General features: G+C 50.9%; 1 protein-coding gene across 7 annotated transcripts in view; it reads left to right on the top strand.

Annotated features, from left to right (window-relative positions):
* Positions 1-1616: 1616 nt before the first annotated feature.
* Positions 1617-20084, top strand: part of DLG3 (discs large MAGUK scaffold protein 3) — a 57914-nt gene continuing 39446 nt past the window's right edge. For 2 of the 7 annotated variants that reach the window (XM_045470519.1, XM_045470520.1), the window contains exons 1-9: positions 1617-2329; positions 5680-5730; positions 6155-6279; positions 6477-6646; positions 6946-7082; positions 7421-7565; positions 8181-8340; positions 9946-10102; positions 10516-10618. In XM_045470519.1, coding sequence (XP_045326475.1) covers positions 1973-2329; positions 5680-5730; positions 6155-6279; positions 6477-6646; positions 6946-7082; positions 7421-7565; positions 8181-8340; positions 9946-10102; positions 10516-10618 — 1405 coding nt within the window. In that variant the 5' untranslated portion in view covers positions 1617-1972. Of the gene's footprint in view, positions 2330-5679; positions 5731-6154; positions 6280-6476; positions 6647-6945; positions 7083-7420; positions 7566-8180; positions 8341-8559; positions 9057-9945; positions 10103-10515; positions 10619-11456; positions 11586-20084 lie in introns of those variants that run through there. The other 5 variants (XM_045470518.1, XM_045470517.1, XM_045470521.1 and 2 more) reach the window with 5 other exon arrangements.

Consider the following 20084-nt stretch of genomic DNA (forward strand, 5'->3'; position numbering starts at 1 on the left):
TTTTGTCTGTATCCTCTCACTAGAATGTAAGCTCCCCAGGGAATTATCGTGTTTTGTTCTGTTTGCTTCTATGACCCCAAATCACGGAACAGTGTCTGCACATAGCAAGTGTCAGATGAATGTTCATTGAATTAAGAATGAATTTCTTGGGGCGCCTGGGTGGCGCAGTCGGTTAAGTGTCCGACTTCAGCCAGGTCACGATCTCGGGTCCGTGAGTTCGAGCCCCGCGTCAGGCTCTGGGCTGATGGCTCAGATCCTGGAGCCTGTTTCTGATTCTGTGTCTCCCTCTCTCTCTGCCCCTCCCCCGTTCATGCTCTGTCTCTCTTTGTCCCAAAAATAAATAAACGTTGAAAAAAAAAACATTAAAAAAAAAATAAAAAAAAAAAAAGAATGAATTTCTGTATCCCTAGGACCTAGGTGGAAGTCTTGCATACAGTAGGTGTGCAATGACTGTTTGTGGGATTGAACTGAGATCTACATTCTACAGGAGAACTTAGAATAGACCTGTTGTACTAGAGTGATTCAGAGCATGGGCTCTTGAATCAAATAGCCAGGATCTGTATCCTGATTCTGTCACTTCCAGCTGTATTACCATCTCTGAGCCTCAATATAGAGTTAATAGGTGTAGTGACATTTCTGACCCTCAATTTCTCGATTGGTAAAATTAAAATAATGACAGTAGCACCTTGGTAAGATTTTTGTTTGCATGTAAAGCACTTAGGACTTTGTAAAGACTCAATAACTGGTAGCCAACGACAAAACAAGAACAGCAAAAAGACGGTCTTCCCTGCATGTCATTCTTCCTCCATCCCCCAACAGGCTGCTCCAGGGAGGCTAAAGAGATGTCCTTCGACAAGTATTCCTAAGTTCTTCTCCGGGCCCCCTGGAATGGTTTCTCTCACTTCGGATCTCTTCTTACCTTTCCTTCTGCCCTAGACTCTCTTTCCTCTTGGCATCCTGAAGCTCTTTCTCCCATCATAACCGTGCAGGAGAGGGGCGAAGGAGACAGGAGCCTGTGGGCCAGGGACAAGAGCTTACAACTTTCTTTTCCTTCTGTTCTAGGCTGGAGCCCCCCACTAGTGATGGAAGCAGGTCAAGTGTGAGATTGCGGTCATTTCAGGGCCTAGAGGTTGAGAGAACAATAGTCTTGAGGAGGAGGCACTAGCAGGAGAGTAGCCTCATATGCTGCCCTCTTCCTTGGTCCCCTGTTAAGAAAGATCACCTTCCTGGCCCTGCTCCAACGTCCCTTTGGTCCGTTCTGCTGCTTCAAGTCTTTACTTCTGGTAGCCCCAGCTCAGAACAAGCCCAGGGACCCATTGAGCATCTCCCTGCAATTCCCTCTTGGAAGTGGGGTGGGGTGGAGTGGGCAGAGGATGGGCTGAAATTGGAGATATGGGGGCATTAGATTAGGGGCTGAGCTCACCCGTGGCCCCAGTCCCCTGCCCCCGCCTTAGGGTCGGCGGTACCCCAGATATCTGGAGAGCTAGGGCTGAGCCTGGGGGCGCCACTGCCTCTGTTCCTTTAAGGAGCCGCTGTTTAGCATTCCTGCCGCTGCCGCTGCCGCTGCCTGACTCTGCACGCTGATTGGCTGGAATCAACTGAGAAGGGAGCCAGGGAGAGATGCTCTTGACTCCACTCAGATCCATCCTAGGGACCAGTGAAGGAGCGGTCCTCTCAGCACCCAGCCTCTGCCCAGGCTTCCGCTTCTTCTTTGCCGCTGGGCCTTGGCCCAGGAGCCACGACGGGCGACACGGAGCCGCCAGTGCTGGAGGGGGAGCCGTGGGTGCGGGGCAGCGTGGGGGCAGAAGCCCCGGGACGCCCGCCCGGCCCCAGGCCCCGCTCCGCCAGAGCACCCCCACGGGTGCCCCCCCCTTCCTGGTCCGAGCAGTGTGAGTGTGCCCGGGAGCCCAGCGGCGGCGGCGGTGTGGAAACCGGCGTGGGCTGGGGGGTCCGGGCGGCGGGGGGCAGTGCCATGCACAAGCACCAGCACTGCTGTAAGTGCCCGGAGTGCTATGAGGTGACCCGCCTGGCTGCCCTGCGGCGCCTCGAGCCTCCTGGCTATGGGGATTGGCAGGTGCCCGACCCCTATGGGCCAGGTGCGGGCAATGGGGCCAGCGCGGGTTATGGGGGCTACAGCTCGCAGACCCTGCCCTCACAGGCAGGGGCTACCCCTACGCCCCGCACCAAGGCCAAGCTCATCCCCACCGGCCGGGATGTGGGGCCAGTGCCCCCTAAGGCAGTTCCGGGCAAGAGCACCCCCAAACTCAACGGCAGTGGCCCCAGCTGGTGGCCCGAGTGCACCTGTACCAACCGGGACTGGTATGAGCAGGTATGGACCAGCAGTGGTTGGGGGGGAGCGGTGGGGCAACCCAGGGGGTCTGGAGAGTGGAGGCCTAGAGGCCTGGGGTTGCAGCAGGGGTTCCTGGAGGCTTCAAGCCAGTGGACCCTGTGCCCTAGCATTTCACCTGGGGCAAGAGAGGCGGTTAGAAATGTGTGCTTCCCTGTGTGTGTCTGTTTGGGGGTCTCCATTTGGAGGGGGTTGGGAGGAGCTGTGTGTGTCAGGAGGTGAAGGTATGGCGGAGGGGCACATTTTCCTGTGTGGGGGAATTGGGTTTGTCTCAGTGCGGGGGGGGGGGGGAATTAGCAGCGTCTCTGTGTCTGGCAGGGGGCGGGAGGTTCTGCGGGGGCTGTGTGTGGTGTGTGTCTCCACAGGAGAGGAGGAGGGGGCATGGTGCTCTGCGTAGGGGGGACATATGTGTGTATGTGTGTATGTATGTTAAGGTGTGGGGAGGAAGGCAATGGAGCTCCTGTGAATCTATGTAGAGGAGCCCATGTGCCCGGCTCGTTGAGCTTCTTCCCTCAATGCCATGGGTCCCTTTCTGTCCCAGTCCCTTTGTGTGTGAATGTGCACATGGACATGTGGGGATGTCTCTTTGAATGTGGAGGTATCTCTGTAGATGAGGCTGCAGAGATAGCTGTGTTTGCCAGTGTGTGTGGCTACATGTATGTGTGTGTGAGCATGTGGCTCAAGTGTGTGCACGCGTGTGCCTGTGTGTGTGTGTGTGTGTGTGTGTGTGTGTGTGCGTGTGGTGTCCCTGGTGAGAGGCGCTTGACAGGCAAGGGAGGGGAACGGGAGGAGGCAAGAGACACGTCCCAAGCAAGGCTGAGAGGCTGCTGAGAAGGACGGTCTCTTTTGTCCAAGCAGCTCTGAAGTGTGTGTGTGCTGGGGGGTCCAAGGGGAGGGGGTGGGGGGACTGAAGCAAGCTTCTTTGCTCCAGAGCAGGCATGGTGCCTGGAGCCAAGCAAGGGGCAGCTGTCCTGGTGCAGGACTGGCCCCAGTGGGGCATGTCCCCCTTGGGCATCTCCAGATGTGAGAGAACTTGGCCCCCGAGCCCTGACTTGGCACAGCTTGGGAACCCCTGGGTGCTGGGCACAACTCCGGCTTCCACTCCCAATCTAAACTGCCAGCTTAGAAAATGGAAGGAGCATCTGTGGGAGAAGCAGCAAAATGGAGGCTGGGCCGGCAGAGCGAGGTCCTTGGCATGCATAGCGGAGGGCCTGTCTGGTTATTTGGCTCTGCGGCCCCCAGGTTAGGGAGAGAGGAGAAGGAGGCTTTGCTGTGGAGGGCAGGTGCTGACTGCCCCAAGCTGGTGACCGTTCTGGCCACCTCTGTCCTCCTCTGGGGATAGAAGGTGCTCTCACTCAGGAGCAAGGGTGGGGACTTCCCGGGGAGAGGAGTCCTCAGTACTGGCCTTCTGTCTGTCCACACTTACTGCTTCCCGTGTCCCTTGCCTTGGCTTCTTGCCCTCTCCAGTGAGTCCCCCTCTTTCCTTTTCCCCTGTATCCTGGAGCCCTACCCTTGCAAACACTCTCTCATGTTTGTCCTGCTCAACTGGCAGACAGGTGCCAGTCCCAAGGCTAGGCAAGTTGGTCAAGGTTTCTTTGCCAGGGCTGCTCCCTAGATGGCTCCTGGCCCCAGAGGCTGGGGCCCCGAGCGGGGCAGTGGGAGGCTGGAGGATGGACCAGCAGGAGCTGGGAGCCTCTGGGCCTCACTGGAGCTGGGCTGGAAGCATGGCTTATCACATGTGGAAACACATGGCATACCAGATGCATACGAGAGCTGCATGGGTGTACTTTTGCTTGTGTGTCTGTTGCATCTTTCTTTAGGAAGCTGTTTTGGTTTCAGGGCTCTGAAAGGCAATCGGTTCTTCCTCCTGGGATCAGGGACCAGAGTGGGGCTGCAGCTGGAGTCAATCCCACCAACTCCCAGGGCTGCAGGGCATAAAGTCCTGGGGTCAGGCCCTGAAAAGGTGGAGGCATGACTAGTCAGCCCTCCTCCTGCCCTCTCTGTTTCTCCAAGCTAAAGCTGCGTGGAGGGAGAGCAGAACAGGGCATGAGAAGGAGCCCCCACCCTAGGTTTGCAGCTCCCTTCAGAGGATGACACCAGGGGTCAGGAAAGGGGAAATGTGGCCAGAGAAAGATGAAGGAGGGGGCGCTGGGATACCCGGGGAGAGAGGCAAGGGAGTTCCTCCATTCTTGGGGATGAGAGGGGGAGCCAGGAAGCAGGTACTACTTGTCTTTCCAGGATCACATTTTCACTTGACAATGGCCACCAAGTATGTCTTGTCTGGGAGGCCACTTCTGTGGGCTGGTCAGAACAATCCTTGTTTCCATCCCCTTCCCTTGCCTTTCCTCCCATGGCTACTGTATACTGGAGGCCATGGACACTGCTGCTAGTCGTCCAATGGGTTATTAGCTTCTCCCTCATGGGGAATCTTGCCCACTCTACTCCTTTCCTGCCCCTGGCTTTGCCTCTGACTCCCAACCAGATCCTACCCTGGCTTTTTCTGCTGGGAAACACAAAGGGTTCTGGATCAAAAGCCCCTTGGTAGAAAATGGAGTCAGACTTTGACTCCTTCTGCCCATTTGAAGAATTGGGTTCCTGGGAACACAGAGGAGACACAGAATGAGGATTTCTGGGGTATTCTGAAGGGTGCAACTTTCCTTTTCTCATGAGTTCTGCTGGGGAAGGAAACGAGCAGCCAAAACATCAGTAGCCCCGGCAGCTTGATGTAATCAAAAGAGTATCTGGAGATCCATGTTCTAGCTCCTGCCCTGCCACTAACTCCCAGTGTGCTCTGAGGTACAACCTGTATCCTCTCTGGGCCACAGTGTCACCATCTGTCACATGAGGGAGGTTGGACAAGATGGTGTCTGCTGTCCTACCAGTTCTGACATGGTGGGAGTCTGTGATCCCTGAGTCAGGGAGAGCTATGATTCAGAAGGGGACTAGGTCCCCATTGAGGCCACTGGGTGCCCCCCTGAATGTGAGGTGTGGCGTGGTTTGCCTGCCATGTTCCATTTCTGCCATCCCCCTTAGGCCAGCCCTGCACCCCTCCTAGTGAACTCTGAAGCCCTGGAGCCCAGCCTCTCAGTGGGTGCACCACTGGCTGGCTCAGTCCCAGACAATTGATCTGGGCTAAATGGGTTTGGCCTGATATGGCTGGAAGCAAGGGAAGGATGTGGTCTCCTCAGGGTCAGCCTGTCCCCATCGGTGGCCAAGAGGTGTTCTCAGGGCAATTCGGGCTCCTACTCTTTGGGGAGTGAGGGAGGAGTAGGTTGACCAGGAGCAGATGGGGGGGAGGGCAGGAATCACTCAGAGCCTGTGTCTCCCCTTAGGTGAATGGCAGCGACGGCATGTTCAAGTATGAGGAGATAGTACTTGAACGGGTGAGTCTGCCAGTGGGTCAGGATGAAAGGGAAGGGGAGGGTTCAAACCTGAAAAGGAAGGGCCCTGAACCTGGGATTCAAGACTCATGGGGTGGGGGCGGGGAGGGGGGGGGAAACCTGCATTGAGAGGATGGGGAAACAGCGCCCCTCAGAGGCTACATACTGCACCAATCAATCAACCAACTAACAAATACTAATTGACCTTGCTCTCTGAGGCCTGGGGAACTGGGGAGGGGCTAGCTTCGCTGAGTCTTCTGTGCTATAATGGTCAGCACAGGCTGGGAAGCTGTGTGCTGGTTTGCCATGGCCCCCTCTGAGGCCTGGAGAACCCTCTCTGAGGGGTTGGAGGAAGTGAGGAAATCAAGGACCCTCCCTCATGCCCTCTGAGTGAGCAGACTGTGCTCCCCTTTGCCCCCTTCTGCAGGGCAATTCTGGCCTGGGCTTCAGCATTGCAGGTGGCATCGACAACCCCCATGTCCCTGATGACCCTGGCATCTTTATTACCAAGATCATCCCTGGTGGAGCAGCTGCCATGGACGGGAGGCTGGGGTGAGGTGGCCTGGAAGCAAGGCTGCGGGTAGCAGGGGCAAGATGGAGATGAGGGGAAGAGGGCTACCTGGCAGGATGACCCTTTTTATTAGAGCTGAGAGGGGGCAGGGGAGGGGAGGGGAAGGAAGGAGGATGTGGTGGAAGAGGGGGTGGAGGGGCAGTGGCAGGATGTCATGCCTCTTGGGCTTCCCCTGCAGGGTGAATGACTGTGTGCTTCGGGTGAATGAGGTGGACGTGTCGGAGGTGGTGCACAGCCGGGCCGTGGAGGCGCTGAAGGAGGCGGGCCCCGTGGTGCGGTTGGTGGTGCGGAGGAGACAGCCCCCACCCGAGACCATCATGGAGGTCAACCTGCTCAAAGGTCCCAAAGGTGCGGCCCTCTGGGTTCCTGTGCTCTGGCCAGAAGCCCCTGGTTGGCTCTTCAGGAAATGGAAGGGAACAGCCTTACTCCTTGCCTGACTCCCTGTTCTAGCTCACAGGCTTCTTCCTTGACTTCACATCTCATTCACCCTTACTGACCTCGGGATGGCAGCCTAGTGTTTGGGATCCCTGGGGGGAGCTCCTGTGGGGTCAGGGGGTTGGCTGCAGTGGGGAGTTGGGTCTGGGATTGACTGAGTGCGCTAACTTCTCCTTGTGGCCCTCTCCCACTCCCTTCGGGCCCCCACCCAGGCCTGGGTTTCAGCATTGCTGGGGGGATTGGCAACCAGCATATCCCGGGAGACAATAGCATCTACATCACCAAGATCATCGAGGGGGGTGCTGCTCAGAAGGATGGACGCCTACAGATTGGGGACCGACTGCTGGCGGTGAGACAACCTTCCTGGGGATGCCCAAATGGTAGGGTGGGGAGGTGGGGCTCTAGGAGCCTCTCCCTCCACCTGAACCTCACTCAGGGACTAGCATCATGGGGCATTTCAAGAGCATCATCTGAGTTGTGTGTACTCAGATACCAAGGCCCTACCCAGTTCTTTTCATGGCTAAGACTCCCTCACCTGTTCTATGTCATGCTTCTCCACTTCTCACAGCGCTATACTGGGCCCCTGCTAGAGCACTGTTGAATTTCACGGAAAGGGCACCCTTCAGGGTTACCTGGAAAGGCCCTCCCTTCTCCCAAGTGCCAGCCCTAAGGCCTCTCCTCTTCTAGGTGAACAACACCAATCTGCAGGATGTGAGGCATGAGGAAGCTGTGGCTTCACTGAAGAACACATCTGATATGGTGTATCTGAAGGTGGCCAAGCCAGGCAGCCTCCACCTCAACGACATGTATGCACCCCCTGACTACGCCAGCAGTACGTACCCATCTGCCCTGTCCCTGGCCTTAAGCCCCTGCCCCCCTGGTTTCTGGAGGGGAAAGAATTCAAACCCCCCATTCAGAGAGTGAGTGAGCGCAGAGGACTAGTGCTCAGGAGAACTGAGTCCACATCCCAGCTTTGTTTGCCCTTTATAGCTGGGTGCCCTTGGACGAGTCCCTTTCACCTGTCTTTAGTTTCCTCTTTGGCAAAAAGGAGCTAATGATATATGTGCTGCCTTCCTCATAGGACTGCTGCAAGGATCAAATGAGATCATGGACAAGAAAGCCCTTGAAAAACCGTATTAGGCTATAGAGATGTAAGGGATTATTATTAGTCACACCTCTAGTCATGCCTTTCTTTGTAGACTGCTTGACTTTAGCTCTTTCTAAGACTCACAGGAGTGAGCCCAGGATTCAGAAAGGGACTGTGGAGGAGGAACCTGGGGGTGGGGGTGGGGGTGGGGTGGGGAGAGGGGAGGAGAGGCCTGAGGAATCAACATCCCTTGGTGGGTTTTGCACCAGAGGTAGGGTGTGGGGCACAGTCCTTGTCGGGGTGGGGTAGGGATCCACATGGAATGGTCTCTGAACTTTTCTCTCCTTTTCTTGATTCTAGCTTTTACTGCCTTGGCTGATAACCACATAAGCCATAATTCCAGCCTGGGTTACCTTGGGGCTGTGGAGAGCAAGGTCAGCTACCCTGCTCCTCCTCAGGTTCCCCCTGCCCGCTACTCTCCTATCCCTAGGCACATGATGACTGAGGAGGACTTCACCAGGTAAGACTCCCACAGCTTCATCCTCTCTAGGGATGAGGAGAATGGGACTCCGTTTCTGTCTAGCCACAGGTCTTCCCTTGTAGTATGGCAAAGAAGAGATACAGCCCTCATCAATTGTCTTTGGGGTCTGAGGCCCTTTCTTAGCCCTTAGGGCCCTAGGGAGGGACTGAGGTAGCTGCAGGGACAAGTTCCACCATCAGGGGGAGTGCCAAGTGTGTGCCCCGATCGGAAAGTACAGAGAAAGGGTGGGATGGAGCGCTTAGGGGGCTGAGAAGGTGGCGGCTGCGGGGGTTTCCTTCCCCGACACAGGTGCTGCCCCCTCTGCTGCAGTCATTCTAAATTAGAAAAAAAAAAAGCAGTTCAGGGTTGGCGGGACGCTGGGAGGCTGGCGGGCCCGGTGGCCTCCCAGGGAAAGGCCCCGCCCCACTCTGGCGGCGGCGGTGGCGGCCGTGGAACTGGTCGGGCCGGCCCGGGTTCCGGGGGACAGGTTTGCCGCGGGGTGGGGCCTGGTAGACTACTGGGCAGGCTGCAGTGGAGCCGGAAGGGTAGGCGGATGGGGGGAGAGCTGGACGCGCCATGGAGAGGGCACGCAAGTTCTCAGGCTCCGGCTTGGCCCTGGGCTTGGGCCCGGCCTCGGCCTCGGCCTCGGCCTGGAGGAGGGCTTCGCAGAGGTGGGCCTGGCCGCTCCGCTCCCTGCGGCCTGGAGGGGATGCCAGGTAGGAGGAGAGGGGGGATTTGAGCCAGAGCATCCGGGACTCGGGGAGGGAGCCTGGCACCCTAGACTAGAGGCAACAAAGGAGGAGTCTTGGACTTTGGGCTTCTCTGATGAAAGATGTTAAAGTGAAGGCGGTGGGCCAGGAAAGTGTGCCAGGAGTCGGGTTGTATGGGTATACAGGAGCGGCTGTAACTCTTACCTGATGACACTGACCACTTCCACAGGGATTCCTTAGACATGGTTAGTTGCAGTTGAAGTTTTCCTTCAACTCTTAAGTTAGGCTCCTAAGCTCCTTCCAGGCACGTGGGATTTCTTTATCTGTCTCCCACATCACCTGGCAAGGGCACATAGTGGTAGTCGGTGACCAAATCTGTCATTGGGGAAGATAGAAGGGGTCATAGTGGGTGGGTGGAATTTTGAGACTGTGGAGGTGCATGTGTAAAGTAAGTATGTACATATTGTGGATGGTGAGTGCAGTCAACCCCCGGTGATTCCATTGCTCCTAACTGGTTCCCCTTGTCGTGACCCAGGTCCATCACACCGGTGGTAGGATAGGAAAATCTGGAGAGAAAGAAGACCAGTAAATGGGCCCTGATATGATGATGGTCTCTAGACAGGGTAGGGGTGTGTTGAACTGAGAGAGTAGGGGACTGTCCACAGGGAAGCTGACTCCAAGGCCTCAGGAAGAAGGGAGGGAAGAGGAACTGAAACTTGGCACCTGGCAGAAAACAGCAGCCAAGCAGGTTTCAGGAGAGGAAGGAAGCAACAGGGTATCATACATAGGGACCTAAGTCATTCTGCAGCAATGTGGGCCTTGCCCTAGGCTGGCCCTGACAGGGAGGACAGTTTATATCCACCTTGTCCTGACCCTTCACCTTCTTTCCCACCAGAGAGCCCCGCAAGATCATCCTGCACAAGGGCTCCACAGGCCTGGGCTTCAACATCGTAGGAGGAGAGGATGGAGAAGGCATTTTTGTCTCCTTCATCCTGGCAGGAGGCCCAGCTGACCTGAGTGGGGAGCTGCGCAGGGGAGACCGGATCTTATCGGTGAGGAGACAAAGGAGAGGTGGGAGGATGGGAGCTGTGCCAATCGAAAAGGGAGGAGGGGAGATGTTGCCTTCTCCAAGGAACACTTCTTGAGATGGGGGAAGGCTGAGCTGGAGAAAACTTATATTCTCTTTATAGATGACCTTAGGGAAAGACAGGGACTGAGACCAGACTAAGCCTTGAAGAGAAAATGAGTGTGCGTTGGATCTTAACCACGGTTGGCACTTGACCTGCACAAAGATAATTATGACACTAGAGATGTCATATTCTTTAGGTCCTGTCTTAGGGACAAGGATGGGAAATTGAGAAAGACATCTGATTAGGCTTAGGGATGAGCTCCCTCTCCTGACTGCTATAACAGAGGACTGCCTTTCTTGCTTTTGGGATGGCTCATAGCTCCTCTCTTTGGACAGGTGAATGGCGTGAACCTGAGGAATGCAACTCACGAGCAGGCTGCAGCTGCTCTAAAACGGGCTGGCCAGTCCGTCACCATTGTGGCCCAGTACAGACCTGAAGGTAGGAGAAGGAAGGGTGCACGAGATGATTTGGGGAATTTAGACTTAAGTGTTGACTTTTTGCCATCATAGGTATCCAAGCCACTTGACCAGGTCCCTTCCACCTTAGTGCAGTAACCTCTTCTCTCTCGTTTTCCTTCTGGACGGGGCATGGGGAGGGGTAGGTTTGGGTAGCTTGTGAGCATCTATCCAGGCTGTGCTCAGAGCCTGCTGATCAGGGCTGCAGTGCAGCACAAGGCCAGTAGTGGGCAGCAGCCTACGGAAGGAAGCACAGAGATGGGGCGACTGGAAAAAGGGGAGGGGGAGAGGGTCGGAGGCGCAGGGCTCAGGGACCCAGAGGCGCAACTGTGGCCCAGGAGAAGAGTGGCTCTTGGTTAGAAGGATCTTGGTTAGAAGGGAGAAGACATTTGACCTCTTAGGAGATCTTGGCCCAAACCCCTAAGCCCCCCACTTCCTTCCTATCATCAGGGTGACTGTGGAAGACCCATAAATGCACTGGAAAAGTGATGCTAGGCCGTCGGGGTAGGGAGTCCGGAGTGGACCTCCTCCCGCTACGGGGGGGCCTTCTTTGTGTTCTCAGGGAGCGGGCCCCTGGCTGGGGCGAAAGGGCGGGGCTGGACATGCAAATGAGGGCATTTGATTGGCTGGGGCCCGCCAAGGCCCAGGTGCCGAGGTGAGCTGCGGGATGGCGCGCCCTAGTCAGCCGGCCGGCAGAGTGGCCATTGGCGGGTCGAGCGCGGCCTCCAGCCGCACGCTCCGCCCCGTGACCCAGGCGGAGGGCGGCGGGCGCCCCTCCTTCCCCCCCCTCCGCGCCTCAAGCGTCTCCTCCTCCTCCCTCCCCTCTCCTCCCCCTCCTCCCCTCCTCCCGCGCGCCCCGCTTTGTGTCCGTGGTCTCCCGCGCGGGACGGAGGGGCTGTCCGGAGCTGGCGCTTTCTCAGCACTAGATCTGGACTCCGACCCGGCGCCAGGTGAGGTGGGGCGGACGAGGGTCAAGCCCCCTCGCAGTCCTCCCTAGCCTCTCTACGGTTCTGTTCTCAAACTCTCTCTTTTCTGACACTGCGCCCCCAACTCTGCGCTCTTCCCGGAATCCCTTTGCCGCACGCCCGCAGCCCCGTGTGGCGCGGAGCTTTGGAGTCCCCCCCCTACTCCGAGAGCCCCCCTCTCGGCCCCAGGGGAGCGCCGCCCGGGACTGAGCGCCCGCTCTCCCGCCACTGGGCCCTGTCTGGCCTTCACCTCCTGACCATCACCTCTCTTCACTCACGAACTGTACCCCTTTTCGTCCCAGGACCTGTGCCTTCCCCTCGGCCTCCGCGTCCCCACAGCTCCCTAGTCCCCTTTCCTCAGGAATTTTCTGTCCCCCTCCCCCACGCGCATTAATCCGCCAAACCTGGCTACCTCTGGGAACACCCGAGATTGGTTTGGTAGTCTCAGGACCCCACCCCCACCTCCGCTTTTGTTTGCAAGGGTTTTCATCCTGCTCCCGACTTCTTTCGCCTCCCCCTCCTCTTTGTAAGCCCAGTCTTTGTCCCTTAGGGCTGCAGTGCCCGGGCTCCTTGGACACCTAAGCCCTTGAGCCGGTTACTGAGGTGGAGGAAGGGACCTCTCTCGGGCAGGTGCTACGGTTCCGTGATAAGAAGGGGAGAGGCCGGGAGCCCAGGCGCAAAGCTGTTAAGAGATCGAAAGCGCCTACCTTTGTCCTTTCCCCCCTCCCCCGCCCCCCACTCTCCTTCAGTGCCTCCAGCCGAGGGCCCAAAGGGGAAGAAGAGAGGGGCTGCCACCTTCTGCTCTAGGCCTTTTTGGTGGGGGCAGAAGTGTGGGAGGTAGCTAACAGGAGAACTTGTAAGTCTGAGGTAATGGGAAAGAGGAATGCAAATGGCCACTTCGAGTCATTTCTCTCCATGTTTGGTGGTCGGTTAATGACAAGAAACACACCTTAGGGTTATTGTTTTGTTTTTTCTTTTTATTTCTGCGTGTGCTCTTTGCTTTTCAGTGGAGAGCTATCCATCTGAGTTTTATTAGCAACTAGTATTTATCAGTTCGTGCCCATAACTTAGATAACGGTAGGTTCTGCAAAGAAAATGGTTTCTCTTGCATATTTGTGTGTGTGTGTGTGTGTGTGTGTGTGTGTGTGCGCGCGCGCGCGTGTGTATAGGAGAAATTGATGCATTTCTTTCGGTTCTGCTCTGTGATGTTGGGCACATGGAAACAATACTGTGAATTTGTCTGGTGGTAGTGTGTTGGAAACTGGTGACTACATATTTCTATGAGTGTTGTTGGGAGGATGTAACTGGTTTGCATAAAAAGCTGCAAGTTGTCCATGGTAAAAGGATTCATTCCTGCCAGTGTTTATTGCTCTCTGCGCATATTTCTGAGAGTTTATAATGTATGTTGAGGTGCTGTCCTATGTTAGGTCTCTCTGCCACTTGCTAAACAAAGCTTTTCTTAGGATTTAGTCGAACCACTGTTAAGGCTCTGCCACTCCAGCCTTATTTATTTCTTTGGTTTGGTAAACCCAGCAGGGGCCCAACATGCAAAAGCTTTTTTTGTTGTCGTCCTGTTCAAAAATGGACCCTTAGAGACAGGTCCAGAGGGACTATGAAACATTCCGCATTGGGCTCTGTATTTTCTTTGATAAAGTGATAGCTTTAAAAAATAAAGATTCCATGTTGATCACTTTATGAACATATTAAATACTGTTCTTTGGGAGATTGTATCACATGGCCATTTACAAAATGAATAATCCAACTATATGTTTGTTGGCTAAAATGGCAAAGAGTTTGCATGTTATGGACCAAATAGGTGTTCATTATTTGTATTATTTTCACATAGAATGTGGGAGCTGGAAAGGTTTGTGTAGTAGTCCAACTCGTCTTTGTGCAAACCGGAACAGGAGAGCAAGGACATGACTTGCCTAAGGTCATGAATGGAATGTTGCGGGGTGGGGGGGGGGTGGTTGGTGGTCAGCAGTCGGTTTAATTTGGAGGTCCACCAGTTAGGACAAACTGTGCCTGGGAATACCTGAGAGGACCTAAGACCTAGTTGGAGTGGAGGAACAACAGGAAAGGAACTGGGGGAATAAAGAAGAGGGACTAGGGAAAGACTGAGGGAAAGAAAGGTGTATGGGCAGGGGTAGATTGGAGTGAGCTCCATAGTGGCCACTGAGCTCCATTGCCAAGCCAGTGCAGCCTTTAGATACATTTAACATGAGAGCTCAAGCAATAGCTTTGGGTGCCTGGTTGGCTCAGTCAGTTGAGTGTCCGACCTCGGCTCAGGTCATGATCTCACAGTTCATGAGTTCAAGCCTCATATTGGGTTCGTGGCTGTCAGCGCAGAGCCCACCTGGGATCCTCCGCCCTCTCTGCCCCTTCCCCGCTTGCGCGCTTTCAAAAATGAATAAAACATAAAAAATAGCTTTGACTAATTGGAACAGAGTAAGAATAATTTTTCTTTTTTTTAATGGCTTAAATAAAATTCATATACCGTACAGTGCACCCATTTAGGTATACAATTCAGTGGCTTTCAGTGTATTTTAGAACATGTTCATTACCCCTCTCCTTTTAAAACAGAGAGTGTTTAAGCATTGGAAGGGTGGTAAGTGTAGGTAGGACAATTGCTTCCTAGTGTATCTCCCCTCAGCACTTAGTGGCTGGATGGCAGCTTGATGGGAATGTTTTAACCCTGAGGTTCTTTCATGTATCTGGTTTGTTCATTGTGGGTTAAACCTATAATGAAGATATGAAACCATGTCTATTTTAATTCCATATTGTGCCTAGCATGGGTGCTTTACGTGTATTTTTATGATGAAGCTTTGGAAAATATTAAAATAGGAATAGAAATGCTAAATGATAAGGTGCCACAGTGAGAGATGCTATTTAATAGTTTCACTCTTGATTGCTCTAAACTGTTGTGGACACAGCAATCCTACCTATTAGCTAAAAATAGCATGATGTTCTTGGGCACGTATAATCCTGCTTAAAATTCAAATTGAAAATTTAAACAACTGGCTTTTGGCAAAGGCTCTCTCCCAATCTATTCTAAAATGAAAAATATTTTTCTGTGATTTGTGAAATTGCTCCACCAAGGGAAGGATGGGCTTCGTGTACTAACATTTTAATTTAGAAACTATCTCCTACATTTCCCCCCCTAGTTACTTTATGTCAGCCTCTGTTTATAAGCTGAGCTAATATTTTTCTGGAAAGCCCTTTTGTTTTTAGAGTAAACCATGAGCCCCAAGTCAGGAGGTGAGCCAGAAATTGGTCACTAAGGTAGCTAAACTGGGAACTGATCTTTTGTGACCAGTCTTTCCACCTGGCATGTAAATCCGGACAGGCTGGGGGTAAGGGAGTGAGAGAGAATGAGTTTTCCATACTTAACTTTAAAGTGCTGAGTAAGCACACTTTCATCTTGGAAATGCCTGCAGGTAAGGCCTGAAAGAGTTAAGGATTAGTGGTGATAAGGACTTGAAGGCATAAAAGGAGTGTTTTCCCCATAACACTTAAGTAACCATCCCATCTCTCCTTGTTTGAGAATGAAAGATGTAAACATAGCTGCTGCCCTATCAGCGTGATCTCTCTTGAGAGCACAGAGGTGAAAGTTTATCAAGGCAAAGAATTAAACTTTTGAAACTCCTTCTGCTATCCTGAAAGAAGGCTAATGTAGGGAAGGCAGAAAATGAAGTCCTGTTAACAGCATTTCTGCGCCGAACAATTTAAAGGCAGCTCCTATTGCATTCATGTTTGTGTCCCCACCACTTAGTCTACAGCCTGTCCCATGTTTTGTGGTACTGAATTAGTGAGTATGTCTGTGTTCCAGATGGCTTTGTAAATATCAATCTTCAGAATATCCCTGCGGGATAGGTGGTATCATCCCCATTGTACAGATGAGGAAGGTGAGGGTCAGAGAGGTTGAGTGACTTGCTCAAGGTCACACAGCCAGTAAAGGGCAGAATCAAAGTTCCAAGTCAGATTTCCTGAGAACTTCAGGTCCAGGGCTTTAGCCTCTAGGCCACAACTACCTCCCATCACAACAGAGAAGCTGTGAGCCCCCCTTTCTACCCAGATACATCTGGACACAGCAGAAGGTACTGCTCTGAGACTCTTTAGGTGCCAGAAGCTGTTAACAAACGGAGTAAAACCAACTAGCAAATGTCAGCTTTTTAGTCCTGATGGCCCCAAACTCCTGCACCAAAGGAAGAAGTAACCAGGGAGTAGACCAGCCGCTGGAGGCCTGAGGGAGACCTACAGGCTCCTAAAAAAGGCAAGTGGACTCAGGAAGTCTGCTACAGAATGGTATTGTGGGGGAACCCAGGAGGAACAAAAAGGTGGGAGCTGGTTTACTTTGACTATGATAGCAAATGTGTGCAGGTTTAAGAATATTAATTCAGTAAGTAGGCATTTCTTATTTCTTCAAGTGAAATGGAGTCGTATTTATCATTCCTTTTTTTATGACCTTACTGTTCACTCATTTAAGGTTGCAATTCAGTAGTGTTTGGAATATTCACAGAGTTCTGCAGCCATCAACACAATCAATTTTGGAACATTTTCACCAACCTAGAAGGAAAACTATACCCTTTAGCTGTAACCATGTCCTCACCTCCCCTAGTACTAGGCAACCAGTAATCTACTTCCCATCTCTTATGGATTTACCTATTCTGGACATTTCATATACATGGGATCACATAATATATGGTCTTTTATGACTGGCTACTTTCACTTAAAACTGTTTTCAAGTTTCATCCATGTTGTAGCATGTATCAGTACTTCATTTCTGTTTATGGCTGAATAATATTCTATTATATGCATACAACACATTTTGTTTATCCCTTCATCAGCTGACATAATTGGGTTGTTTCCACCTTGGGGCTATTATGAATAATGCTCTATGAGCATCCACATGCAAATTTTTACAGGGACATGTGTTTTCATTTCTTTTGGGTATGTATACTTTCTGGATCATATGGCAACTCTATGTTTAGCCTTTTGAGGAATGGCTGGGCTGTTCTCCATAGCAACTACAGCACCTCACATTCCCACCAGCAGAGTGAGGGTTCCACTTTCTCCACATCCTCACCAATGCTTGTTAGTGGTAGTCTTTTTGATTCTAGCCATCCTGGTGGGTTTGAAGTAATATCTTGGGGTTTTCATTTGCATTTCCCCAGTGGCTAGTGACATGGAGCATCTTTTCGCATGCATGTTGTTTGCCATTCATTTTTGCTTTTGCTTGAGCCCCTGATTTGATTCTCACCCTGTTTCCAAATTGACTCAAGACCAGAGCGGGCCAACTATGTTATTACTCAGGTGATTAGAGGGAACCAGGAGGGTAAGGGACTACGTTTCACTCTTATCACTGTGTGCTGGAGGGGCTGAAGTCTTGGGTGTAGATAATTTTAGCTAGGAATGCTGACCCGATAAAACTGATAGGGCCTACCTAAAAACAAAACAGCTTATTCACATGCCCTACAATTCACCCAGTTAAAGCATACAGTTCAGTGTTTTTTGGAATGTTCAGAGTGGTGCACCTGCCACCACAATCACGTTTAGAACATTTTCCTCACCCCAAGAAGGAGCCCTGTCCCATTAGCAGTCACTCCCCATTTCCTCCAACTTCTCCCCTCCCCTAGCCCTAGGCAACCACTATTCTACTTTCTGTTTCTATAAAGTTACCTTTTCTGGCTGATTCATATAAATGAAATCATACCACATGTGGTCTTTTGTGTCTGGCTTCTTTCATTTAGCATAATGTTTTCAAGGTTCATCCCTGTTGTAGCATGTGTCAGTATTTCATTCCTTTTCATGGATGAATAATATTCCACCCTATGGCTTTATCACATTTTGTTTATGTATTCATCACCAGGATGGACAATTGAGTTGTTTCTGCCCTTTGACTATTACTGCTGTGAACATTCATGGACAAATTTTTGTGTGGTCATATTTTCAGTTCTCTTGGAGATACACACACACACACACACACACACACACACACACGTATACATACACACCTAGGAATGGAATTGCTGGGTCATAAGGTAACTTAACATTTAATATTTTGGGGGAACTGCCAAACTTTTTCCTAAAGTGGCTGCACCCTTTTAGGCCTACCCTGTATGTAAACTTAGAAGAGAAAAAATGTTAGCTTTCTTTCCAGTTTTGCCTCCTGGGCTGAACTTTATATATACAGATATGTGTGTTTATGCTGGGGTTTTCTGTCTTCCATATAGCCCAGGGACATGGTAGCTAGAGGTGGCAAAGCATTCTGCACTTAGCTAGACAGATGCTTTCTTGGCCTTGTTTGATGGTTTCAGACAAAATCTTATAAAACATCAGTTTTACTGATACTGTAGAATGATTACAATAATAAATAGTAATGAGAATGAATTCTTATTTAGTTACAGCTTTTTAAGATTTCCTTTTAGGGGTGCCTGAGTGGCTCAGTCAGTTAAGTGTTGGAATTCAGCTCAGGTCATGATCTCGTGGTTCATGGATTTGAGCCCTGCCTTGGGCTCTGTGCTGATAGCTTAGACCTGGAGCCTGCTTTGGATTCTCTGTCTCCCTCTCTCTCTGCCCCTCCCCTACTTACTTTCTGTATCTCTCTCAAAAATAAAGAAATTAAAGATTTCCTGGGATGCCTGGGTGGCTCAGTTGGTTAAGCCTCCGATTTTGGCTCAGGTCATGATCTCACAGTTCATGAGTTTGAGCCCTCCCCCCCACCACCAACCGTTGGGCTCTGTGTTGACAGTGCAGAGCCTGGAGCCTGCTTCAGATTCTGTGTTTCCCTCTCCCTCAGCCCCTCCCCTCTTCATGCTCTGTGTCTCGTCTCTCAAAAATAAAGAAATTTAAGGGGCGCCTGGGTGGCGCAGTCGGTTAAGCGTCCGACTTCAGCCAGGTCACGACCTTGCCGTCCGTGAGTTCGAGCCCCGCGTCGGGCTCTGGGCTGATGGCTCAGAGCCTGGAGCCTGTTTCCGATTCTGTGTCTCCCTCTCTCTCTGCCCCTCCCCCGTTCATGCTCTGTCTCTCTCTGTCCCAAAAATAAATAAATAAACGTTGAAAAAAAAAATAAAGAAATTTAAAAACAATTTAAAAATTAAAGATAATCCTTTTAATTCAGTGTATTGCTTGTCGAAATCTTTTTTTTTAAAGTTTTTTTTAAGTAATCTCTGTACCCAACATGTGGCTCAGACCCATAACCCTGAGATCAAGAGTCACATGCTCTACTGACTGAGCTAGTTAGGCATTCTGCTTGTTGAAATCTTGACCGTGTTACTTACACTGTTGATTTCTTTAAAGGTTTAGCCTTATATTCTGTAATAGGGAAATTGTTTCCTTGTTTTAGAGAAGTAGGAGAAGTAGAATAACTTGGGCTTGTCATTGTCACTGAAATTAAAAAATACAGTTTTTGCTCCCTTATGTTAAGAATATATGTATATGTGTACATATATAAATCTATTTTTATGTGTGCATATATATGCTAATATATATATATTTATATGCTATATATGTCATACACACACACACACACACACACACACACACACACACACACACTAGGTCATTAAATTCTATGGGAATCATCTTGGAGAAGGAGAGCCAGGGCCCTGGATTCTAGTTCTGACGTTAAGTTAGCTGAATGATCTTATGCTAGTCAACCTCTTTGGGCCTCAATTTTCTGATCTTTAAAATGAGGGGACTGTGCAAAATGTTTCTTGTAACTCAAATTTTGTGTTAGATAAATGGAATTGAGTTGAAAATTCAATTTACAGTTGTTTGTACCTAGGCTGTTATTGAATCACAAAGTCTTGAGCTAATAACAGTCTTGCTTTAATATGGGTCTTGTCTTCCCCTCTTCTTTTCTGTAATGAGGATTTCATTGTTTTGAAATGGACCTTTGTTTACTTTTCATTGAATTTAGATATCTTAAAAAAAAACAAGAGCCCTAAAGATTTGGGAGTTATTCCACTTGATGAAATTAATGATAAAAATTTGAATAGACCAAAGGAAGAAAATTAATATATTTTATATAAATATATTTATGTAAATATAATATATTTTATTTAAATACATTAAGGGCCTGGTTTACATACATGTTCTTCAGATTTTCAAAAAGGAGGAAGAGTGTTGCAAATCTTGGGTTAAATTCCAGACTAGATTATCAAGTGTTATTTTGTAAACACTCAGAAAAAGAAATAGTAAGCATAAGAACTGGTATTGGTTTACCAGGTTCGAACAAGTCATGTCAGACGAGCCAGATTGCCTTCATGGGACAGGGTTGTGGGACTGGTAGATCAGGGAAATAGGGTAGATGTGGTATATCTAGGTTTTGGCAAGGAATTGGCAACACTTTTTTGGTCCGTTTTTTAATAAGATGTGAGGTGATAATATGTCTAAGGGGATTTGTCTGCAACTGGTTGAATGATCAATCCCAGAGGAAAATGATGAATGAGCCAGGAGCAGTGTGGAGGGGAGTTTCTAATG

This window comes from Leopardus geoffroyi, chromosome X (genome assembly GCF_018350155.1).
Source record: "Leopardus geoffroyi isolate Oge1 chromosome X, O.geoffroyi_Oge1_pat1.0, whole genome shotgun sequence".
Lineage (NCBI taxonomy): Eukaryota > Metazoa > Chordata > Mammalia > Carnivora > Felidae > Leopardus > Leopardus geoffroyi.